The following is a 27,391-nucleotide window of genomic DNA, read 5'->3' as shown; positions in this document are numbered from 1 at the left end:
AGAAATTAGCTGTATATTTATAAGCAAAACACTTAAAAACATATTTCAATAAGGTGTACATCATTTTTTATTGTTTCCCTTTCTAGTATGTATGCACTTTAGAGTATACAAAATACTCATGTTGGTTTCTGAAGAATGTTTGCCTAATTCATCTGTACCCCTGCTATTGTGGAACTATCAGTCATATTTGCCAAGCTAACGCCTATCATCATCTTCAATTTAAATATGTGTGGCAACTGGGATTCAAAGGTAATCCAATTTTTTAAAAAAATATACCTGAATCACTTAAAAATTTATTAGGTAAGTATTTATTTTCCAATTACACAAAATATTTTATATCTCAAAATACAAAATAAAGTAAAAGTGTATTTAATACTTGTGTTCTCTGATTTGATCCTTTAATAGACATATGCTTAACACTCACTACATCCCAGGAATTCTCCTTGGTGCAAGATATATAATAATGAAGAAAACTAGAGCTATTCCCTACTCCTGTAGATCTGTTTTTGTAGAGGAATTAATTTGGCACATACAACGATAAGTGTATAATTGTTAATTGAAATAAAATGTTCCTACAGAAAGAAATAGCCTCTCATGAAAGTTTATAGCCAGTGGAAAAAAATATAGACAATTAGAATAGTAAGTTGGAAGGTCAGATAAGGTTTCCAGGATAAAATGACCCTTGAACAGAAATACAAGAATGAGACAGGGGGAGAGAAGTTGGAAAGAGTGCATTTTAGATTGAGGGAATTATATTTTTTAAAACACTGTTCAAAGGATACAAAGTTTCAGTTATACGAGAGAAAGCAGTTTTGAAGTCTACTGTACAACATAGGGCCCATGATTAATGGTACCATATTGTATGTTTAAAATTTTCCGAAGAGGACAGATCTTATTTTAAACATTCTTATCACAAAAGAAAAACAAACAATAAAAAAAAAAAAGTGAGTGGGAAGAAAGTTCTAGAAGTGATGGATAGGTTTATGACATTGATTTTGATTATAGTTTTACACATGTATACGTAACTACAAACACATCAAGTTGTATACATTAAATATCTACAACTTTGTATATGTCAATTATACCCCCAATAAAGTCGATTAAAGAAACTTCCACTAAATTGTAAGAGATGAATCCTTTGACGATCTGGCTGGATCTCTGAAAACAAGAATGGAAATAAGATTTGAGGGCAGCACCTGTGGCCCAGTGGTTTAGCTCCGCCTTCCACCCGGGGTGTGATCCTGGAGACCCGGGATCCAGTCCCCCGTCGGACTCCCTGCATGGAGCCTGCTTCTCCCTCTGCCTGTCTCTCTCTCTTGCTCTGTCATGAATAAATAAATAAATAAAATCTTAAAAAAAAAAAAAAAGAAATAAGATTTGAGGAGAAGGCAATGCCGGAACTAAAATGCTGGGTTAAATATGTTTTGTTTGTTTGTTTGTTGTTTTATAATTTTTTTTAATTTATTTTTTATTGGTGTTCAATTTACTAACATACAGAATAACAGCCAGTGCCGTCATCCATTCACTCCCACCCCCCGCCCTCCTCCCCTTCCACCACCCCTAGTTCGTTTCCCAGAGTTAGCAGTCTTTACCTTCTGTCTCCCTTTCTGATATTTCCCACACATTTCTTCTCCCTTCCCTTATATTCCCTTTCACTATTATTTATATTCCCCACATGAATGAGACCATATAATGTTTGTCCTTCTCCGACTGACTTACTTCACTCAGCATAATACCCTCCAGTTCCATCCACGTTGAAGCAAATGGTGGGTATTTGTCATTTCTAATAGCTGAGTAATATTCCATTGTATACATAAACCACATCTTCTTTATCCATTCATCTTTCGATGGACACCGAGGCTCCTTCCACAGTTTGGCTATCGTGGCCATTGCTGCTAGAAACATCGGGGTGCAGGTGTCCCGGCGTTTCATTGCATCTGTATCTTTATGTTTTTAAAGGAATAGAAAAATCACTGTAGCGTTTGACACATTTAAATAATGATCAAGTGGAGAAATAGATTGGGCAATGGAAAATGGATGGAGTTGTCTAGTAGTCATCTTGTGAGGGGTTGGAAACTTGATATACATGGAAGTTCTTGTTTATGTATTGAATACAAAGAGTAAGTGACAGGTGTCAGTGGAAATCCTTGTTTTCTGGCTTTAACACTTGAAGTGAAATAATTCCAACACATTTTATTAAATATGGTTTTTTTTTGTTTTTTTTTTATGCAATGGCAGTTCTTATTTCAAAATCTATTTTGATTAACATAATTTTCTTTTCTATGATTATACTTTGAATACTATTTGACTTAGCTCATGCAAATTGATCCACATTTTTAAAAACCGTATGGTACTTCAGTTAAATCTTTTAAAGACTATTTCCTCCATCAATGATGTTTTGGCATTATAGTTTATCAACAGTAATAAAATCATTAGATTTGGTATGTGTGTTCTCAACTAGTGGCTTATCCTATTCAACTGAAAGCAGCTGCCTTTACAGCACTACTATTACATTAAAACAGTGTTGAAGTAAACTAACAATTAACTTTTTAGATAGTAGACATGGTAATTTATTTCATTATGCTCTCAAATGATTTTCTGGAGAGTTAACAACCCCTAATGAGAGAAATGGTTATCAGTTCAGGAAACAAATCACACTCAAGACCAAAAGTGGTAGAAGCGAGCAATGACTTGTTGATTATTTTATGCTAGTGCTAATAGGAGCATCAGAGATTGTGTTACAAATACTTACAATTTTAAAAAAGACACAAAACAAGAACAACAACTGACTTTAGAGAATTTACCTGATATATCTGGCCTCAGGACTATTTAGGGATTGTGTTAGTTTAGTTGTTTTAAAACTTGGCCACCTATTATAATTACTGGAGGAACTTTTAAAACCAAATACTGCTGGACTTCCATTAAAGAACATTCAAAATGGAATTATAGTGAGGTGGACCGAGAGACCTCGAAAGGCTCCCCAAATGCTTTACGGGTGCAGCAGGAGAAATATAATCTACTGTTACCAGCCAAATCAGTAAATGGACTTCAGGGTCTGCATCATTTTTATACTCGATTTTCCTTTGTCTCAAAGTATAAATAATACATGTATACATTTACTAAATTATAAACATTAAAATTCTTTGAGAACTAAAAATAGCCACAGGGAATATATTCACAAAAATAAAAGAGCAAATATTTTTTTGGGGGGAAACAGGAGGAATAATATGGAAATCAAACAACTTGTGGATAAATCAGCTCTGAGTAAACATAGTTTATGAATGACAAAGTAAGTTTATTTTAAAGTAAAACAAATATATATTTTACAAGGGGGTAATCTGAATTCAAAATTGTTCATGCATCAATCAGCTTTGAGCAGTTAACATCAAGGTAATGTGAGTTTATTTATGCATTATCCTTTCATGAAGCTACATTCTGAACTTAATGAACATAAGCCAATGATTAAAAAAATAAGAATTATGTGACCTTCACATCTGAGAATCTAAATGACTTGGACTGTCTAAGCTAAAGAAGCCAGTGTGATGAAGCCTAATAGTAAATATTTAAGTAGAACTACCCAAATTTCTTTTTAATGTCAATACAAAGACTCAATAAAGCAATTTTCCCAGTAAAGCTTTCAAAACAAAAAAGAAGTTAGGGTACATTTTAAAAGTATGTAAGAAAAATTACATGTTTTATGTAATTCTTTTTTTCCCCTCTAGTTAATACTGTTAAGATCCCATTTCCTTCTTTTCTCATAAAATATAATTGAAGAGGAACATTAAAATCAGCTGGCAAATTTGCATGGGGTGCATTAATTTTACCAGCAGTAAAATTATTTTTAATTAAGAAATTTTTCTACCAACTAAATGAAGTATCTTACACGCCCAATCAATTCTTGCCAATATGATTGCTCTACAAAGAAGGGATGATAATTAATTAGAAGAAGACCCTTCAAGGACAATTGGTCTACAGTGTACAACTTGAGAAAGAGCTGACATGCACTGTTTCTTTTCAATGTCATCATCTATGTTCATTATATGTATTATGAGACTTGAGAAAAGGAGATACTGACAGAGTGGATAATGAGTTGTGAAGTGAAATAAGATAATATGAATCATGGTTAAGAAAAGATGAAATCATGGCAAAAATAAAGAGAAATTCTCTGAATACCTTTCTTTTAGTGAAGCTTGTGATCATTACAACTTAGTTAAGTGAATTTAAAACACACATTTTTAACATTTAATATGTGACAGTGAAGTATTTTTTTCTAAATGAATAATGAGTTCTGTACTTCCGAATTGATATTGTAAACCAATATTTACTTTAAATTATATTTTTCCTTTATGATGTATTGGATCTTATTTGTGGTAGAAGATATTATAAAATATATATTAATTATAATCTATCAATTTAAATGACTTTTGTAATTTTATAATGATTATTTAGAAATTGGAAAATTCTGTATCTCCAAAGCACTCTTGATCGAGTACTTTTTCTTATTATACTGTACCTCTTTCAAGTCATTCGTTAAATACCTCCTGTTATTTCTATATCCATTTAAGATTTTCTTCAGGCCTTACTTCTATTTAAAAAATAAATCTGAGGGATCCCTGGGTGGTGCAGTGGTTTATTGCCTGCCTTTGGCCCAGGGCGCGATCCTGGAGACCCCGGATCGAATCCCACATCGGGCTCCCGGTGCATGGAGCCTGCTTCTCCCTCTGCCTATGTCTCTGCCTCTCTCTCTTTCTCTCTCTGTGTGACTATCATAAATAAATAAAAATTTAAAAAAATAAAAAATAAAAATTAAAAAAATGTAATATGCATAGTATAAAATACTATTCAAAAATAATAATAAAAAATAAAAAAATAAAAAAATAAAAAAATAAATAAATCTGAGTTTTAAAACCCAAATTTAGTTTAGTGCTTTTCATTTATATTACCTATAAAAATTTTATAGTAACAGGATTATGTTAACTAATTATTAAATAAAATAAGTGAGTTTCATATACAGATAAGAGTTAATTAAAGGATTTATTGGGGAAAAAAGATTTCTTGTAAACAGCAGTGAAAATATTAAAATACTCAGGACAAAAATTAACAAAAATGTTACATGAATTCTACATTGAGAAAACTTTAAATACTGCCACAGTATAGTTAAACACAAAATCTAGGAGAAAAAATTCTAAAGATATAACATTCTATTGGAAAAGAGACCTAATGTATTAAAGTTTTGATCTCCATATTATTTCATATATTTATGAGGAATTCAGTAAAATAACAACAAGGCTTTTATGTTTGTTTTATTAATTAAAGTCCACCTGGAAAACTAACTAAAGAAAGCCAACTATACTCTGTAAAAGTGCATTATATGGGTCATGGGGCAGAGATTTTGTTCTGCCAAATAATAAAGTATATTATATAGCTTCAATAATGAAAAGCATGGTATTGTTGCATTAATAGTAAACTGTGCAAAATACAACATACAAAAATAAATTCAAGTCATGCAGAAAATGTAATATCTAATAGAATTTCCATCATTCCAGTCATTAGGTATAAGAAATATTCAGTAATTGAGGATGAACAATTGGATAGTCATCTGGAAAAAAAAAATCTGATTTTTATCTTAACAGCATACTATGAGTTAAATTAATCTCAACAAAAGTTTGAAAAATAAAATTTTAAAAGATAAAAATATCAGAAAAACGTTGGAGAATTAGTTTATGAATTTGGATGGGGAATACCTTTTACAGCTACCAATCAAAATTAAGTTGCCAGAAAGAAAAGACTAGTCATTTGACTACATGAAAAGAAAAGGCATCCATTTGTGAAATACATCAAAGTGCTCAAACAACATACAAACAAACAAAAACTGTTTGGAATGAGAAAGTGTTCAGCTTTACTCGTAATGAAGACAAAGCAAATTTTAAAGACATCATAAATATTAAATCTGTCTCTTATAAATATAGCAAAAATTTGAGAGATCTTATACATTGCTCATGAGATGTAAAATCCCTATAAAATCTGAGCAAAGTCATCTCACAATACTTATTGCATGACTTATTTCACTTAGCATAATGCCTGTAAGTTCCATCTATTTTATTTAAAACAGCGAGATTTTCTTCTTTTTCTTTATGACTGAATATTTCTCTGTGTGTGCACACACATGTGCCATTCATCCGTGGATGGACAGTTAAATTGCTTCCATGCCTTGGCTACTGTAAATAATTTTGCAATGAACATGGGGATGCATATATATTTCTGAGTTAGTATTTTTGTTAACTCTAGATTAATATTCAGAAGTGAAGTTGCGTGACCATATGAGAGTTCTATTTTTAATTTTTTGAGGGACCTCCATACAGATTTCCATAGTGGCTACACCAATTTACATTCCCAAAATTGTATTTTGTTCACTTGGTAAATTATTTTATTTGTAAATGTGTACCTTTCAATTTTTAGGTATTCTCTGTACTATTTTACTAATAATCCCTCTTTCTTATTTCTTATTTCTATGCCTCTAAATCCAAAAATTTGACATTGCATCTCCTAAATTGTTCTCCTTTTCTCACAATTTCTTACTTTGTCCATTTCTTTTTATTTTGTCCTGTTTTCTACTCTATCCCCCAATTAAATATAGGAAAACTAGTGCTGAATTTTTTAATTATTTTTGTACTTTTCTAGACATTTTTACTATTGTCTAAATAATACATTTCCATGATATTCTGCTCTTTTATATAAACAAATTTTATAAAAACAAATTTTCTTCTAACTCCAAGCAATTACAGTTTTGACTTGTTTTAAATTTTTGTTTTCCATTCAGTGTCTCAGTTTCTGTATTTTTAATGATGGTTTGCACTTTCTTATCTAGAATTTTTCGTCAAAATGTTGGATGATCATATTTAATGTCAATGACCTAATAATACGGGAAACTTACCATGTAAGCATGGTTTTGATAACCTGGCAGCTCTATTGGAGCATTGCAGGTTGACAGCTGCCTATTCAATGGCCAAATCCCAATGAGCTTGATATTCTTGAGGCAGGAGCTGCTAAGATCCTCTTTTTTCCTGAGAATAAACCTTGAAAAGTGTTTATTTGTGGGGCTGAAGGAGGTGAGTGATGGGTCAAAATAATTATCTGGATTTGTGATTTGAGAGAAGGGATAGGTCAACTACTTCCCCTGTGGCCAGTACCAAGTACTACATTCTCAGACACGCTGAAGTCCTGACCATCTTAAGATTTCTGCTTAGTAGGTGAATTTGTTTTTATATGTATGCCCTCTAATTACATTTTTGTCTTTTGACTATTGCTATTATAATAATTTAGTAACTGCATTTCCACCACCTTTTCAGACTCTTGAAATTTATTGAAAATATTTGCTCAAGAAATATTTGCTCAAGAAATATTTGCTCACAGTTGTCTCCCTTTTCATTCTCTTTGTGAGTTAACACTTGTTTCATTTTTTTTTCATTACTTCCTTTTTTGAGGCTTTTGGAAGACGAAGGGGTGATACCTCAGTTAAGTCCAAATATTTAATCAGATACATCATTATAGAAAGCTCAGTGCTTATAAATTGGACAACTTAGATGAAATGGATAAATTCATAGAAAAAAACTTGTTTATGAAATGATTCAGTAATACATATAAAATCTGAATAGTTCTAGAAGCTCTGGAATAATTGTTTTAAAATATATTTCCATGAAGAAAGCCACTGGAAATATATTGTCTTTATCAAAGTTCTTCCAAATATTCAATAAATAGTTAAATCTATCCTATGCAAACTTCTTCAGAAAATAGAAAGAAGCATTTATTAATTGATTACATAGGTTAGTGTAACCATATTTGAGTTATTTTATCTCAGCATATTAAAGATATGATTCTTAATGGCATCATTATTTTTCTTCTTTTTTTATGGCTGATCTGCTGATAATCACACTCGCTGATTATTACTAACTAGTAATAATGTTTATAATCCTAAATTAGTTAAATTACACTGGTAAGATTGGAAGATTTGGAACATTCTACAAGGCTGCCTACCCTCTTCCTTTTTTTTCCAGAATTACATATGAGATATCTAAATAGGTTTGCACATAGCAGGAAGATTTCATCTTGTGAACCATCCCTACTTTACAGTTCAGCTGTAAGTTGCAGAGCTTACATAATATTTTCTGGGAAGTCATGCCTCACAAACAATAGATTTTAGGTTTGCTAACCATAAGCAATTCTAAAACAGGACTATTTGCTAGGATTCTGTAATTAAATAATTAAATATTACCTACCTAAGAAATTTTATTGGTCACTTTACTAGGAGTTTTAGTTATGTTTAAAAGAAACTGTATCCAGTCTCCTATGCTGTTCACCTATCTGGGAATATTACACTATTAAGAAAAAATAACTGGTTTTCATTTCAGCATAATTAGTTCCTATCTCTCCACAATTCTGGGATATCTTTTTTGTTTGTTTGTTTACATTTCATTTCCAAATCTCTCATTCCCTAATTCCTTATTTGTTTACCAATTATATTAATCTTTTTCTAAGATACTTCACATTTATCTTAGATATTTTATAATCTTTAATTCTAAGTCTGGCCATTTGTTTTTACTCTTTCTTCTTGAATATAGTTCACACTATTTTACTTTCTTGCAAGCCATTTTTTATTGTATCACAGGTATTATGTCTAAGAGTGCAAATAGCTTAATTATAAATGTCTGCTGATATATTTATACACACACACACACACACACACACATTCCACCCCCATATAAACAATATAAACATACTCCCTTCCTTTTTATCAGAAGACTAGGATGAAGTGTTAATGATTTTTCTATTCTAAATTTTTTAAAGATGTTTTCCAAATATCTTTTGAAATGATTGCTTATGTGGTTGTAGTATATAAAGAATAAGAGTGCTTTTATGCAAAATTTATTTTATTTTATTCTATTAAATCATCTTTATAATCATTAACTGGAACTTTATTTGACATTTAATTATTTAAAAAAATACACTGGCCTGGAAGATGTGTCTTGTTTCATGCTGTATTTCTCGGTCCATTTTTAAAATTAGAAAGTTGGGCCTTATTCTACTTTATGTCTTTGTCAAATTTAATATTCTGTACATATAGAGGCTTATTTTGTGGCAGACATTGTCAAATTGATCTTACCAAGAAATTTGATGACTATCTTTAATGATTTAATTTAAATTTAAGTTTGTGAAAGATTATTTAATTTTTCATCTCTTTGAAAGGATCTGAAGATGAAAAATGTGAAGTGGCTGTTGATTCCTACCTCTTTTTCTCTGCAAACTGTACTGAAAGTGCAATCTATGTGAACACATCTGAAGACCTTGACTACATATGTTGGTTCCTATTTGAAGGAACAATAGAGGTAAGGTAAATTAAGGTAGTAGTTTCTGATTTGTCTCTTTAACTCATAATTTTTACTTTGAAAAAAAGCTAAAATTATTAAAGTTGCACATTCAATCTTCAAGATGTGTGTAGCTTAAATATAACCCCAGAAATAAATTCATGACAACCTACTTGGAAATCTTTCATCTTTTTTACTTTTTATATTTATAATATAGACAGGAAATAAAAAATTCTTTCATTTTATCTCTAGTCTTTTTGTGTTCTATTCATGTTACAATTTGCTGAACAATTAAAGCCTCTTAAAGTTGTGATTATGTCACCTTTTTGTTGAAAGATCATTAGGCATTTCCTTTTTTTTTTAAGATGTTATTTATTTATTCATGACAGGTACAGAGGAGAGAGAGAGAGAGAGAGAGAGAGAGAAAATGACAGAGGCAGAGACACAAGCAGAGGGAGAAGCAGGCTCCATGCAGGGAGCCTGACATGGGACTCGATCCCAGGTCTCCAGGATCAGGCCCTGGGCTGAAGGCAGCTCTAAACTGCTGAGCCACCCATGCTGCCCCCATTAAGCATTTCCATTGCCTTTTGGAATATATGCGAATTTCTGAGATACCTAATCTCTGGGAAGTTTTGCCACAATTATATATTGGGGCCTAAGGCAAGAATACAAAGAGTGGCCATCTTTTTCCCCATCTTATCTACATCTTTTTAAACAAATAAAGAACTTTTGTCAAAAAGATTGAGGAGTTTTCCAAAAAGTTTAGAGAATTAACTGAATATTTGTAACCTTTCCTGTCTGGATATAATCTTAATTTGGTCATTTTATGGAAAGAAAAGTCATATTCTAAGTTTATGTTTGATATATATTTCATATAAAATTTTCAGTAAGGACTTTTTATTATGAATAAATCCATAAATCCATTAACACTGAGCTAACATTATAAAGAATAATATGTCACTGTTTACTTCAAAAAGAACTAGCTAGAGAGGCATTTCACTTTTTTTTAAGAGTTTTTTTTTAACTTATTCATGAGAGACACAGAGAGAGAGGTAGAGACACTGGCAGAGGGAGAAACAGGCTCCATGCAGGGAGCCCAATGTGGGACTCGATCCCGGGTCTCCAGGATCAGGCCCTGGGCTGAAGGCAGCACTAAACCACTGAGCCACCCAGGCTGCCCTAGAGAGCCATTTCAAATACAGGCAAATAGACTTCAAATTTCTCAGAACCTTTAATTTCACTTATGCCCTCAATTTTATACACATATATTTTTATTTATATATAAATATATATATTTGTATATATATTTATGTATGTATTTAACATTTAAAATTCATAAACATTGGTATTAAGCTTAATATAGTTTTACATGTATCTATTTACCCATTCACAGATATAGGGCTATGCACAGACATGATTAAAGGTTTTATATTTAAGATATATTTAAATTTATCAGCATATAAAAGAGCATTACATATTATATTTAATTTACTAATTAGGTAAATGCATACCTTCTCTTAGGAAACAGGCAAGCAAATCATAGTTACCCTCCTTGCCAATTTCTAATTCTCTGTATTCTTTTAAGATAATTACCAACTTTAAAGAAACTAATATTTGCTTTTTTAGACTCGAGAAAACACAAAGAAGGCAATCCAATACATGTATTTTATTTTTTCATAATCACACATTTCATATCACGTTGACAACTTTTATGTTAGGCAAAATAAATATAAATATACATATAAACATAAATATACATCACTTAACAACATTTGCATGTCCTAGTTTTCATTCAAGGAAAAGGGATAATTTAAAATTATATTTAGAGTTAATATTTGTATATTTTTCTTACTCAAAAACTGTTTAGGTATCCAATGATAATTTGTTAATTCAATTTAATGTCAGTGTAAGATCTTGATATTAACCAAATATTTAGAAATTGCAATTTACCTCATCATGTTAAGTCCTTTTGATTTGTAGTATCACCAATAAAACATTCCAGGACATAAATGTAGTAGATTCAATAAGAATTCACAAGATTAAACTCTTTTAAATGGTACCCATTATTACAACTTCAATTATTTCAATTTGATAATTTTATAATCATAAACTGTCTATGGAAACAATGATAAAAATAGTTCTTTAAAAATTATATTAAATCGGGACGCGTGGGTGGCTCAGCAGTTGAGCTCTGCCTTCAGCTCAGGGAGTGATCCCGGAGTGCCAGAATCAAGTCCCACATTGGGCTTCCTGCATGGAGCCTGCTTCTCCCTCTGCCTGTGTCTCTGCCTCTCTCTATGTCTCTCATGAATAAATAAGTAAAATCTTTAAAAAAAATTATTAAATCATTCTAATTTCCCAATGATTCATTTATTTATTGGGAAATTACATAAGTGTTTTTTTAATGTAAACAAACCTCAGTATTCATTATCTTTAAAAAAGCAAGACTTTTGACTTTATGCCAAAATTCTCAGAGTGTAATTTTCTTTTTGTCTAAAGACTATATTACACATGCAGGTATACATTTTCTGCTTTGTTAAATTTTTGGCAAAGGGAAATGTATAAATAAAGCTAATCGTTGTCCTTTTCCTTTCATTTTAACTGTTTATCTGAAAAATAGTCCTAGAATGTACATATAATGATAGAAAATTTATTTATGATCAATGAATTTAAAAACTTCTCAACCAAAAAAGGAAGAAATAGCAAAAATGAAAAACAAAACAATACAAAACAAAACAAAAGAACAGAGAGCTAGCTTCAGGCAAATATAGAATCATGACTATTAAAGGTTAATTATCTTCTATCTACAAAGAGCAGTAGAGGCTTTAAATGCAGAAAAGCTCATTTTCACATACTTATACGCAACTTATTATTACAGATAGTTAAAACACTCTTGAAAGTGTACTATACTTATCTACTCAGTAAACTCTATCTCTCCGTTATGGTCTCATGGATCTAATTCTTTGGTCCATCTGGGACAATAATCTAGTGGCCTGGTAACAGTTTAAACACTAATTCCATAGAGCCACATAATTAAAAATCTAATGCTTATTAATCCCAGAAGCATGAAAATGAAAGAGGGGTTCTTGTGCGTTAAACAGAGTAATCTCTCTATTAGACACACAGGATGAAGAGTCATCTCGTGAGTCTTTTTTTGTTGTTGTTCTAATGTATCTGTCAAATGAACAATCTTGTTCATGTCAAAATTTCCCCAGAGTGGCCACTGCAATTTCAGATTGTCCTCTGAGAAATTATAGCAATTAGAGAGATATGTACCTGACTTAACAACATGAAGGGAAGCCTGAGACTAAGACCTCATGAAAACTTACATAGGTCCCTGTGCAATGCCATGTCCCCAAAACCTACCAAAGAACAATCAGTCCAAACTGAGAGCTGGACAAAAGTGTTGACAAGATTTTGAAAAGGTGACTCAAGGAATGTTTTGTTCAAGGAATGTAGATTACTGTGACTTACTCCACTCATTTTTTATTTAGGTCATCTGAATGATGAAAATGTGAGAGCTATGCTTGTCCTCTTCCAGTAGACATACTCGCTTTAGACTCACCAGAGGAAGTGAGGAAGCGAGAGAAATTTCTGTTCTTTCTGAATCAAATTGGATCATATAATCCAAGGACTCTTAAAATGTTCTCTTATTCTTAATAAGAAAAAAAAAGTAAATAAAAAAAAGTAAATAGCATTGGGAATTTGATGGAAATAAATTGGAGTTCAGACTCGATGCTATACCTATGTCACCGTCACAGATGGAGAGAGAAATGTCCAGTGGTCCCAGAGTAGTGTTTGTAGTCTGGGAGTGTGAGCTCTGGTAGGGAGTGTATTTTAATTGGATCTTTGCAGAATTTTGTGCTTGTTCACAACTGATCCTCCAAAAGACCACTAGACAATTCTGTTGATCAAGAGAAACAAATTCTTTTAGATTTACAACAATAACAAAAACAACACTTAATAAAATAAGACTTACTACTGTCTTGGAGAATTTATGGAAAGATATTTATATGCTCTTAGTTACACGGGGTGGGTACTTGTAAAGATGGGTTAGAGTTCACGAATAAAGCTTTGGACTGGTGGACATAATGTTATGAGAATCTTAAAGTGAGGTTGATGAACAAGCTGTTATGCTTGGTAAATAACTTATTTTAGTTGGTTCACAGTCTTAGTCTTATTTTCCAAGAAAAAGTATTTCATGGAGCAAAGAGTAAGTTATTTTTTATATATTTTTCTCAGTATTTTAGATATAGGACAGGAAACTTGGTTCATTTCAGTTCTCATCATCAAAGACTAAAATTCCAAAAGTATTCTTTCCTTTCTCTGTGTTAAAAAATGTCCTCTCTTCAGGTCTTTTTAAATGCAAACACTTTTGGAAGGAAAGCACATAAATATAAGTGAGTTTTTTTTTTTTACATTCTTGCTACAAAAAGGCTATGAAATTATATATTATTATGAGTTACTGGGACTAAGGACGCTTTTAAAACAGCAGAGAAGAGACAGAGAGACACTAAAAGTTGGAATAGGAAAGACCTTCACCAAATTTAACTATTTTAGTTAATTTTTTACTAGGTCCAAGCCAGTATAAAAATATATTTTTTAGTTAGCTAAGAATATGACCAAGGCATTCTTAATGTTCCCCTGACCTTAACTGAATTTTAGATAGGCTTCTTCTTGACTATAGGCCCCTGACTTCCTTTTTCTTAGAACATTTACTTCGGATAATTTGCAATTATACATTCTTTGAATGTATAATTCTTTTTCTGCCTCTCTGAAATATATGCATTCTACTTTCAGCCTTTTGCCAGTTAGTTTTAGGACCCAGGAACTGTCTTTCTCAAGGACCAGGAAACTATTTCTTTAAAATGTAAACCTTGAGAAAGACGAAAATGCAATCATCCTGTGAGAATAAGAGCCTAACTTCAGTGGGCACCAATTAGCAAACATGAAGACCTACTAACAAAGCAAAACCTTTGCACACTCAAGAATAACTTAATGTGCTTTACACATCTCATTGACCAATCTCTCCCCTAATTTCCTCCAGTACTTTTCATCTAGCTAATGCCAGCATTTAAAATCTTTCTTGTCTTGTTTCAGCAAAGTGGAGTTCCATCTCTCTTCTATTACAGTAGTCTTGAATAAAGTCTTTCTTGCTTGCTGAAATTTGTCTAGGGCAATTTTTACTTTGACGAATACTTTTGTAAGAATCCAAGTTTCTACATATCCTATAAAGAAGTCACTCACTCCCACAAGTGAAGTCTCTTTACACATCTATTTAATTGACAAGGGCCAAAAAACAGGTAAATATGTCATACTGGGTCTTAGAGTTTCTCCCCATTAGTATCTCTTTACTAAATGATTTTACTAATATAATATAATATGGAAATGGCAAAATAATTTATACAAATATATGATTGTCCATGAAATGATAGCATTATTTAGTCATTTACTTAAATATAGAAAGCATTTTTCTGAAGTATGTTGTAAATATTCTTATGGCTTAACTTCTATCCAGCTGAAGTTAATTTTGCGTGTAGTATTGTGTTACATAACTACATCAGTAATAAATTATCATAAAAAGATTTTCCAGAAATACTGCTTTTACTTCTCTTCTCCTTGGGAAGGAAAGATTATCCATTTCCCAGATTTATGACTGTTTTACATTTCCTTATCAAATAAATATTCTTTAATTTTCAAGAATCAAATCTCATTCCATATTTCAGGTACTTTTTAAATATCAGCTTTTTATACAATTACAAGTGTTAATAATTGATTGTCAATATAATAATTATAATTTGATTATAATAATTATAATTATTAGTATTATACTGATTATATATTAGTGCATATAAGTGCTGAACTTCCCAGAGTACTTTCTGGGAGTATCTTGAGTATAAATGAATATATTTCAATCTTTCTTTCTACTTTCTTTCTTTATTTCTTTCTTCTTTCAATCTTTCTTTCTACTTTCTTTCTTTATTTCTTTCTTCTTTCTTTCTTTCTTTCTCTTTCTTTTCTTTCTTTTTTCTTTTTTTCTTTCTTTCGTTCTATATCAGAATCCATTGAAAAGTTGATGAAAACTAGAAACAGTTTCCTCACAATAATTTATGTGCACAATGTTTTGCACAAAATTTCAGAAGATTAATGGAATCCTTTAAGTAGATTTCTTGATTTTTCCCTATGTTCAAAAATTGAGAAATCTTTCCCTTAATGTGCTGTAGATTAAACATTGTATGTACCCATTGACAAAATTTACTGTCATATAGGTTTTCCTGGGAGACCTTTTGTTATGTCTAAATTTAGTTATAGAAAACTAAAATTTTAGTAAAAGATTAGATTATATGAGAGATGAGAAACACTGCTGAAATACCAAATTCATTATTTTTCAATTGCAGCGATTACTTGAAATGGTTTTTAGATATAGTGAATAATTGAAGTAAGAAAAAATAACAGTCTTCAACATATACTAAGTCTTGACAAACTTTCCAAGTTTATTTAGGTGTTCATGTTACAATTTTTACACGAAAGTTGGTATGGTTTTTTACATATTATTTTGGGGAAGTTTCTTTTAGTTCTTTCAGATTTTCTTAAATCCCAGTAATATTTACTTTAAAAATAAAGCAAAAAAAAGAAAAGCATATACTTATATGGAATAATAGTTTGCCATATTCTAAATTCTGCACCATTATCTTTATTGTTAAAACACTATTTTTGTAAGATTTTATCATTATTTAGGACATAGGTTTATAATAATTAAAATGCAATAAGTCTTTAGTGTATGGTATTTTTCTCTTCATCATACAATAGCAAATTATGCATTTTTAATTTTTTTTAGTAGAAATTGAGAATTAAGAATACACAAGTCTTCATAGACTCTGGGCTTTGAGTATGGTTAGCTAGTAGTGTTTAATTTTTTCCTTATGTTATATTTAATCATCCCAGATTATATTGAAAAGATGCAAATAAAAAAGCAAAAGATATAGAAACCCAATATCTGGGAAGCATTGGTCTTTAGCACAGTTTGCATGAGCCAAATAAATGAGTCCGTGCACTCCTAAGAAGGCCCCTGAAACAAACAACATAGGAATATGGAGCAGGTGCTACAAGTGGGGACAGTCAATGAGTGCAGAATCTGCTGTCAGAGACACAGTGTCAAAATCTGAATAACAAAAAGAGGACAACCACATATGATGACATTATCCTGAGGAAACACACTTCACTGTGCAGCCTAGTCTTCTTCCACTTTTTTTAAAACCTATATAATTCCCCTCTTACAAGTAGACTATACATGCAGATAGTTTAACAGGTCTATGCATACTTAAAGTACAATAGTAATATAAAATTAAACACTCAAAAACTAAATACTCCTATTTAAAAAGGGCAGAAGACATAGATATTTTTCCAAAGAAGATATGCAGATTGCCAACAGACATGTGAAAAGATGCTCAACATCACCCATCATCAAGGATATACAAGTCAAAACCACAATGAGATATCACTTCACATCATTAGTCAGAATGGCTAAAATCAACAACAACAGGTGTTGGCAAGGATGCCGAATAAGGGGAACCCTCCTATACTGTTGGTGGGAATGCAAACTGGTGCAGCAACTGTGGAAAACAGTATAGAAGTTCAACAAAAAGTTAAAAATAGAATTATCCCATGATCCAGTAATTGCACTGCTAGATATTTATCCAAAGAATACAAAAATACTAATTCAAAAGAATACACGCATGATGTTTATAGCATTATCTTCAATAGCCAAATTATGGAAAGAGCTCACATGTCCACTGACTGGTGAACAGATAAAGAAAAAGTGGTATATGTGTATATATGTGTATATATATACATAATATAGTATATATAATATTCTATATATAATAGAATATTAATCAGCCATAAAAAAATGAAATCTTGCATTTGCACAGACATGGATGGAGCTAGAGAGTATAATACTTAGTAAAATAAGTCAACCAGAGAAAGAGAAATGCCAAATGATTTTACTCATATGTGGAATTTAAAAAACAAAACAAACAAGTGATGGGGGGAGAAGAGAGAGAGAGGCAAACCAAAAAAACAGACTCTTATATATAGAGAACAAACTGATGGTTACCAGAGGGGAGGTGGGTGGGACAATGGGTTATATAGATGATGGGAATTAAGGAGGGCACTTACTGTGATGAGCACAGTGGTGTATGGAGGTGTTGAATCACTATATTGTGCACTTGAAACTAATATAACACTGTATGTTAACTAACTGGAATTAAAATAAAAACTTTAAAAAAAGAAAAATTGAAAAGCTTATTACAAGAAATGAAGAAAATGCATGCGTGTGTGTGTGTGTGTGTGTGTGTGTGCAGAGCACAAGAGGAATTGGATTGCAGAATAAGACTAATTAATTGTATTGCTTTCATAATTAAACCAAATCAACTGAGAGGACTTTCAAAGTAAACAAGATAATGGAAGGCATGCAAATTCAAACTTTCCAATATAATCTCTACAAAACAGTACAAACCAACAAGGAGTAAAAAAGAAAATTATTAATCGCTTGTGTTTCTGTATATTTTACTTCTGGGTAATCTGAAGTTTTGGTGCTTCGTATTTTCTAGTCATGTTCAAGGAAGATTATTTATTTGATTTTTATATAGTGTATTAGAATACTTGACAAATCTTGAATAAAATTTATTGATTATATAATATCCAGTTAATTTCCTAACTTGATAATTTTAGTGAAGTAATGTAATACCTCGTTTTTATAAAAAGTACACACTAACATAATTGGGTTGATAAAGTGCAATATAATCACACATTTCAGAAAAAACTAATAATATGTGCATATTTGTATAAATATATCATATATAAAGAGAGAATAATAAGATAGTCATAAAATGCTAATTATTGCTTCTTCTGGAAATGCTAATTTAACTTTGTAAGCAAATTCTAAAAGACCTCTCTAATTTAAGAAACATTACAACAAATACCCCTGCGGTAGAAAATGGTTACACATTCAAACAGTAAGGGATAAATATTTTTTTCTGAAGACATACAGGCACATATTGAGAAAACTTAGAGAATATATTTATAATATTTTAGCTGTAAGTTAAAGGGAAATAGCATTTGAAAAAAAATAATCTGTCCATGTCAAAGAGATGTTCTCCTTCTTAGAGGACTAAAAATTCTTCATTTACCTGAGATCCAAATAGAAAAATGGAGAAACAGATTCTCAATTGACTCTTCCCCAACAAGAGACTAGATCTCTATCAATCATTAATCTATCACCAAAGTATCAGACCCTGAAACTAAATTTCTAATCATTGTAGCCATTGATGGGAAATAACCTATTGGTTATAAACCAATACCATAGAGGAAACAAAAGTATTAAGAGGAAAATGAAAAAAAATTATCAAAGTTCTATTGTGGTTTTTGAATTCACTTCTGAGAGCTAGGAAAGATACATCTGGTTTTAAGCTGACCATTATAGGTGCACTTTTTTGGTGACAAAATTTACTTACTCCTTTAAGGTAAATACACTGGGAATATTTCTGAAAGACCTCCAAAATGGTTAAAATGATATACGTTTTTTTAAACAGGTAAAATTATGACTTCCATACAAATCTGAAATGAATATGTGTTAAGGTTTTATTTAATTCATTTTTAATGAGGGATGCAGTAAAATATTACAGTCAGTTCAAACATGAGTCTAAGCAACTCACTGAAGTAGAAAAGACTATTTAGTGATACGAGAAAAAGTTTTTCCATGGATCTGGTTATCAGTAGAATCTGACTTCCACAGTATTAGTCAACATATAAGCAATGTCTAAAATTTTGATTCAAATTACATTAAAGATAGTGTAAAACAACTGAATAGTGGATGTTGATTTATTTAGCTTTTTACAAGGTATCTGTTTCAATCATAAATAAACTAAAAATGGCTGTTTAAAATGATTTAAATATAAATCAAAACAGAGTTTATTTTACCTTTGATAAAGGAATATATACTTTTAATATATACAGAAAAGCATAAAATGCAACCTTTAAAATGATTCTAATATTATAATGTGATAGACATTTACAAAATTCACTTTTTTTAAATTTATAGATGTGTGCAAAGGAATGCAGTTGTTTGAGTGAAGAAGACAATAAGAGATATTGGTGTCGATGTATTCCAAGATGGCTTGGCAAAATGTCTCTTGAAAATACAACTGATTATGAAGAAAGTGGGTGTCAACATGAAGTTCTTTATAAAGATGAAATTAATAAATCCAGGTATTTATATATAATTTGAACACAGAATATCACCTATTTATAGTTATAATTGTACTGACAAGCCATAATTGCTTTTTATAATGATTCAACATTCCATACATTTCTCAGTGCTCACCAAGAAAATGTATTTTGGAGGCATCTGGGTGGCTCAGTCAGTTAAGTGTTTGCCTTTGACTCAGTTTATGATCTTGGGGTCCTGGGATTGAGCACCATGTCCAGCTTGCTGCTCAGCAGGGAGTCTGCTTCTCCCTCTCCTTCTGCCTCTCCCCCTCGTGCTTTCTCTCTGATTTTCTCTTTCTCAAATAAATAAATAAATTCTGTTAAAAACCATATTTTCAATTCCCTTTATGGATTTCACCTATCTCTCATTCACCTCCCTACTGGCAACCACCAGTTTGTTCTCTGTATTTGAGTTTGGGTTTTGTTTTTGTTTGTTGGGTTTTTGTAATTGTTGTTTGTTATTTTCTAATTTTGTTTAGGTGTTTCTTAAATTCCACATGTGAAATCATATGGTACTTGTCTTTCTCTGAGTGACTTATTTCTCTTGGCAATATACTCTCTAGATCAATCCATATTGTTGCAAGATTTCATTCTTTTCAATTGTTGAGTAATATTCTGTCATATATGTGTATATATGTGTATGTATGTGCATATATATGCACCACATCTTTCCATTTATTTATCAATGAACACTCATGTTGGTTCCATATCTTGAGTCTTATAAATAATGCTATTAAATATATAAACATAAAGGTACATATATTTCTTTGATTAGTGGTTATTGTTTTCTTGGGGTAAATATCCAGTAATGGAATTGCTGGATCATATGGTAATTCTATTTTTAAGTGTTTGAGGAACCTTTATACTGTTTTCCACAGTGGCTGTGCCAATTTGCATTTTCATCAACAGCGCATGAGGGTTCTGTTTTCTCCATGTCTTTGCCAATACTTGTTATTTCTTGTGTTTTTAATTTTAGCCTCCTAAACAATTTTATAGTAATTAATAATAATATTTTTGTTTAAACTGATTGGTATTTATATCTCAAACATATGCATATATAGTTATTATATATTATTTATATAATGTATATTCTATTATGTATAACAACATTAGCACAAAAAAAACAGGGGGATAGGAAAAGACATACAGTAATAATTTTTCTATATCATACTAGAATTAAATTAGTTTCTGATTAAATTTGTGGTAGATCTGATATGTTAATGTGTATATGTTAAACTGCAGAGCAACTATTAAGAAATTAACTCAAATAATGTAGTAAAAACAGCATTATAGATACCAAAAATTTGCCCTACAAAATGTTTACTTAATACAAAATAAGTAGTATCAAAAGAATAAAGATCTAAAAAGATACAATATATGGATAACAAAAAGGAGAATGGCAGACATAAATCCAACTATATTAAAAATAACATTTAAAAATGCATTAAAAATACTATCAAAGGCAAAGATTTTCAGGTTAGATAATTTCTGGATATAGACAGTATATACTTTCTATGGGACATACACCCTACATTTAAATGTACAAATGGGTTGAAAGTAAAAAAAAGTTAGAAAAAGATTCCATTCAATCAGCATCCATAAAAAGCTGGAGTATCCCTTTTAATATCAGACAAAATAGACTCTATTGTTTAATTTTTTTAAGATCTTTTGTTTATTTATTCATGAGAGACAGAGAGAGAGAAAGAGAGAGAGGCAGACACACAGGCAGAGGGAGAAGCAGGCTCTACGCAGGGAGTCTGAGGTGGGCTCTATCTCGGATAAGGATCAGGCAGGCCCTGGGCTGAAGGTGGTGCTAAACCACTGAGCCACCCGGGCTGACCACAATAGACTTTAAAGGAAAAGATGATTAATTGAGAAAACATACATTTTAAAATGATAAAGCAATCATGAGAAGATGTTGCAATTATAAACATGTACGCATTTAACAGAAACTCAAAATATATGAAACAAAAACTGACAGAATTGAAGAAAGATATGGCCAACAATAGTTGGAAACTTCAATACTCCACTTTCAGTAGTGATATAACATTTGGTAGATAACAAAAATAAAAAAAAAATTGAAGAACACTATAAATCAACTAGAACTGGCAGATATCTATAGAATATTCCACTCAACTACAGCAGAATGGCATTCTTATCTAATGCACATAGAACATTTTCCAAGACAGAACATATGTTAATACAATCTGCAATATATTTAAGAGGATTTCAATACATTTTCTGACCACAATGGAATTAAATTAGGAATCAAAAACAATAAGCATTTTACAAACATATAAAAATTAAATAACACAGTCCACATAAATCAGTGAATCAAAAAGAAGTAAAAGGGACATTAGGAAATCATTTGAGATTAATTAAAATAAAGTTATGGCATGGCAAAAATCATAGGCCATAGGCAATGCAGCATTTAGAATCAAAATTATAGCTCTAAATACATATGTTAAAAACAAAAAAGATCTCAATCAATATCCTAAACTACCTTAACTTAATGGAAAAGGAGAAAATTAATTTAAAGCAAGCCAAAGGAAGAATATCATAAACTGTAGAGTGAAGTTAATTCATTAGAGTATAGGCAAACAATAGAAAATAACAAAACCAAAAGTCCGTTTTTGAAAGGATTAAGAAAATAAATAATCCTTACCTATGCTAAGAAAAAGAGAGAGAAGAATCAAATCACTAAAATCAAGGAAGAGTGATAAAACATTACTTAAATATCAAAAAGATTATAAGAAAACACTGTGAAAACTGTATATCCCAAAATGTAGGTAGCTGTGATGCAATGGGGATGCATTCAGAAAAATGTTATGATAACTATAAAATCCAGATAGTACCACTGTAAAAAAAAAAAACAAAAAACAAACAACAACAACAACAACAAAAAAAAACAGTGGGCCAGAGCTTTGAGAAAAACTCATGTACATAGAGGATCTCAATATACAAGAAATTTGAAGAAATTTACCCATAATTTAATGGAAATACAGAGGATTCTTTAGTGGAAAGGTTTGGGGAAATGGTTCACTATAAGACCATAAATAAAACTGGATCACAACCCTACACTTTATGTAGAAGCAGACTCTGAATGTGTTCAGAAACCTAAATTAAAAGACAAAATTGTGGCATAACTGAAAACAATGTAGGGAGATATTTTTGAGGTTTGGGGATGGAAAACTTTAAAAATGAAATGAGCGGGATATACTTTTTAGAAAAATAATGATAGCACTGTAGCAATGATAGTACTGTAATAATATTAAATTTAAGGATTACTTTATGATGAAAGACACTAACAATAACAATGATAATAATAGTGTTAACTGACAGTTGATAATCATAGACGTTTTTCTATTGAAATGTATTTTGTATAAGCACAGCTTACACGGCATAATGGAAATGAAGTATTTAACACAGTTTTGAGTATTACCACATTTTTACCCTAAAATGTTCAAAATAGTTTGTGGGAATTTAGAAAACCTTAATGGGGGAAAAAAAAAATCTCACCAGTCATTTTGTATAGTTCTTGATAAGTATAGGATAGTAACTTCACAACACCAAGCCCAGACTCTGAAGTGTTCATAGCTTCAGCCATTTATGAAGTTTAAATTGATGCCCAAGTCACCAATCCCTACTTGCTATCAGAAATAGCATAACAAAGTGAAACCTATTCATTCATACATTTTTTATATATTTGAGTACTCTCTAATTGGAAAACATTGTGTAAACTGTGAAAATGATATTTGATATCTGACCCCAGGTATCCATAGATAAATTAATGTTCTCAGAACACATCTCATGGTTATTCTATATCATTTAGAAAGTAAATATCTTTTTATATTACTAAAATAACTATTATCTCCACTTTCTAAAGATACAAGTAGTTTGGGTTATAGCAATGAATTTTCTGGCTTTCTTTCTGGGATCTTTAAAATAAACCTGTTTCTTTTATGAGCTATTTTAAAATTTTTCACATTTTCCATGTAATGCTAAATTTAACCAAAACATTATTTTTCAGTTATAAGCAAAAGTTCTATTTTAAACTGCAAAATCTAAAAGTCCATGATAAAATAATGTAGTTTCAAAACCTATTTCTGTAGAGTCAGGAGGCTTATATAACAAATACAGCTTTAGTGATTTTGCCACAGAAATGTATTTTAATCATGGTTTTCTTAAATTACTTCTGAACCAGGAAGTCTGATCATTATTAACTTCTAAGACTACTTTAATTTTTGCCGTGATATGGATGACTTTTGTATTAAGAAGTTAAATGTCTTGTTTTGTGTTTGTTTTAAGATTAATTAATTTATTTATTTTTGAGACAGAGAGCACTCACACACATGCACAGGTATGTGTAAAAGAGGGGAGGGGCAGAGGGAGAGAATCTTCAAATGGATTCCTCACTGAACATGGAGCCACAAGATCATGACCGGAGCTGAAACCAAGAGTCAGACAGACACTTAACTGACCAAACCACCTAGGCACTCCATTTTTTAATTTTGAATGTCCCATAAAAACTTATCTGACTCCCATACAGAACTTTTTTTTTTTACATTTTACTTTCAGGGGGGAAAAAAAGGAAAAAGTTAACTGCATATCAGTATGGCTTATTGTATGTTCCCATGTATGTGTATGTATGTATATATTTGGTTTTGGTTAGTCTTGATACTACTCAACTCTAGTGACTGAATGCTTTTGTGTAATGCATTTACATGCATTTTTTTCCTTTTTATTGCCTCCTGAAAAATGAGATAACCTTGCTTCTTTAAGCTTTATAGTAAAGATATATGGAGGTTATTAATTCATTTAAGCAATTCTAAAGTAGATACCATTGTAATTTCCATATCCATGACAAAAGTTAATTATAATAACTTCATGAAAGGACATTCTTTTGTATAATTAAGTTTCAACTACAGTATGGGTTGAAACTTAGCTAGTGTATTCATTAATTATCTCCCATGCATCTTTTTTTTTTTTTTTAATTTTGGGTGCAAACCAATGCATATGTTATGATATAAAGTCAAAGTTTGACTCTATTATAGCTTCAGGCTCTATGACTTTTCATGCTTTAATTTCATATGTCAAACAATAAAAATGTATGCATGTTATATGATTTTGTGCTACCTGGACCAGATTTTTTATTTTACTTCATTATATCTAAATAGCTTTTTATAGGTCTAACCTTTTTGCATTACTTTTCAAATTATCTCCTAAGACTTGGAATTTCATGAAGCTGTTTATTCAGAACCTTTAAGATGACCTTTCTCTTGAGCATAATTCAATTTTAAAATACACTTGATGATTATATAGTCAAACAGTATTAATGGAGCATCCACTGTATATCAGGCATATGGATCATAAGATTTAGAGTAATAGGTAGAGTGATATATTTAATTTCATCTCTTCCCAGAATATTTTTCCATTAAAAAACTAAATGATGAAAAAATTTAAATCACAATATTTATATATGAAGTCATATTTTCAACTGACATATTTTTGCTTTGTTCTTTCAATCTTGTCTCAAATTTAAGTGCAATTCAAAGTGGCTTATTTAAAAATAAAGTTGGCTTATTTAATAATAAAGTTAGTAATACATTCATGAACAATTCATTTTCTCATAGTGAGAGTTCTATGAAATTTTAAGAACATTTTAAAATTATAAATAATATATATGGACCCCTATAATTTTCTTGACTTTCTTTTTTAACAAAAGTGATGCACTTGTCACTGAAAATCTTTCAATTTAATAGCAATTTGTCTTAGCACTAGGTATTCATTTATACACATATACCAGCACTTACATGCATATTATTAATTGGGATGATAAAATGCTCCACAAACTTGTACAAGATTGGGTGAGTGCTTTAGTAAACTGGAGAAATTTATTTAGGTCAATGATTTTCAAAGAGACGTTCTTGTATTCTGGGGACATTTTGAATTCTAGGGTCATTCTAATTCAGTATAATTGGTTGAAACAGCTGGCATTTAGCAGGTAAGTAGTGGATGATGAATGTTAAAAATATTTCAATGCACAGAATGGTTCCATGAACAACAACAAGAAGTGTTCCATGGTATGTACAATTTCCAAAAGTCCCAACATCCATTAATGTGGCTATAAAACCGTTTTATAAATATCTGGAGCCAATATATTAACTTCATTTTACACACTGATATAAAATATTTTTATAAAATTTTAATAATTATTGGATTTTCCAGGAGTGAAACTTTCTTGTTAATCAAGGACATATTATGCTTTATTCAGAAATTTATTAGAATTTGTTAACTATATTGGAAAATCATATCATCCTACTTGAATTTCAGATAATAAACTATTATAATCAGTCTCCATTTATAGCTGCTATTGCCTGTGTTTAATAACTTTATTTCAAGTAAACATTTGCATATGTAAGGCTGGAAGCAGACTTACTTGCCCAGTAATGAACACATTTAATCCTCTTTTATGAAACAGATGTAGTACTGATAATTTTAAAGATGAGAAAGCTAGGGAAGAAAAACTTCTAAATAAGAGAAGAATTAGAACCAAGGTTCCCTTTCCAAGGCTGGTGCTTTGAATATTTCAAAACATCAACTATACTGACTGCCATTAACAATCTCAGTGATCCTTGGCAAATTGCATTAAATGGCTAAGTTTCTCACAACTACAAGAAGAAAGGTTTGAACTAATTGACCTTTAACATTCCTGCTGGCTCCAAACACCTACCATCATATAAATTTATGAGTGTAATGACTTGAGTTCAGTAGGTTAATTTTCACTAATAATAACAAGCAAAGTAATTTGACATTGCTCTTCTCAACTCATTGACATGTTTATATGATTATCTTAAGTGCCCTTTGAAGAGTTGGCAAAGGATACTTTAAAATCACAACACTTTACTTTAGACCAAAGATTATCTCTGATTTAGGTTTCTTCCTCACCTTAGGCATTCTTTTTCTGATGCTTTATGTGTATGTATATACAATATTAAAAGGAATAAATGCGTGCATATCACACAGTGTATAATCATATTAAAATGGCATCTCATAATCCACTTTACCAAAGGTGGTGCCTAGCCTATAGAATAGACTAAAAAATGTTCAATATTTTTAGGTCAATGCCAGTCATATAGAAAATGCAAATATATATTTATGGAATGAATATAGAAATGAATGAATGAATACTATCAATAGAAACTATTATTAATTAAAAATCCATTTTTCTTTGGCATGAGTTTAAATACTTCAAACTTGTGAGCACCTCAGCCTATTGATAGCGAGGCTGAGACACTCACCTACAAGCTGGGAAAGCCTGGAGCACTCACTTGCCTGTTCAGGCTTCTGCGGAGCCCTCACAGGCATTTCCCCAAGGTGGTGTTGTTGCAGGACTGTCCCCTGTGGTTTTCATTATGATTGTAAGATGCACCTTGGCATGAATCATCAGGGAGCTTTGAAAAAACAAGCTTTTTCTTTGTAACCACAGGTTCTGGCAGGCACAGGGGAAGCCACACAAAGAGGTTGCATCCCAGGTAAAGAGAGAGAGGACTTAGAGTTGTGGTTTTATTGACTTGGAGGTACCTGGGGTTTCTTTCTATGCTGGTGAATATAAAACACCCCAGCCATTGGAAATTAAAGAGCAGGAAGGGAAAAGCAGGGTTACACAAAAGATCTATCTAGATCTTATCTAGATCAACCAGGGTTTTCCAGAAAAGGGGAACTTCAGGTGGATCGGCCTGGCCCTTTATCTAGTTGTA

At 31.1% G+C, this 27,391-nt stretch overlaps 1 protein-coding gene across 1 annotated transcript in view; it reads left to right on the top strand.

The window, feature by feature from the left end:
- EYS (eyes shut homolog) overlaps positions 1-27,391 on the top strand; it is a 1,532,152-nt gene that overhangs the window by 147,839 nt on the left and 1,356,922 nt on the right. Inside the window, exons 6-8 of the mRNA XM_038554428.1 lie at positions 87-249; positions 9,244-9,383; positions 19,465-19,631. Of these exons, the coding sequence (XP_038410356.1) occupies positions 87-249; positions 9,244-9,383; positions 19,465-19,631 (470 nt within the window). The remainder of the gene's footprint in view (positions 1-86; positions 250-9,243; positions 9,384-19,464; positions 19,632-27,391) is intronic.

This window comes from Canis lupus, chromosome 12 (genome assembly GCF_011100685.1).
Source record: "Canis lupus familiaris isolate Mischka breed German Shepherd chromosome 12, alternate assembly UU_Cfam_GSD_1.0, whole genome shotgun sequence".
Classification (NCBI taxonomy): Eukaryota; Metazoa; Chordata; class Mammalia; order Carnivora; family Canidae; genus Canis; species Canis lupus.
Note: the sequence above shows the minus strand (reverse complement) of the source record. Positions and strands in the feature narration are given on the sequence as shown.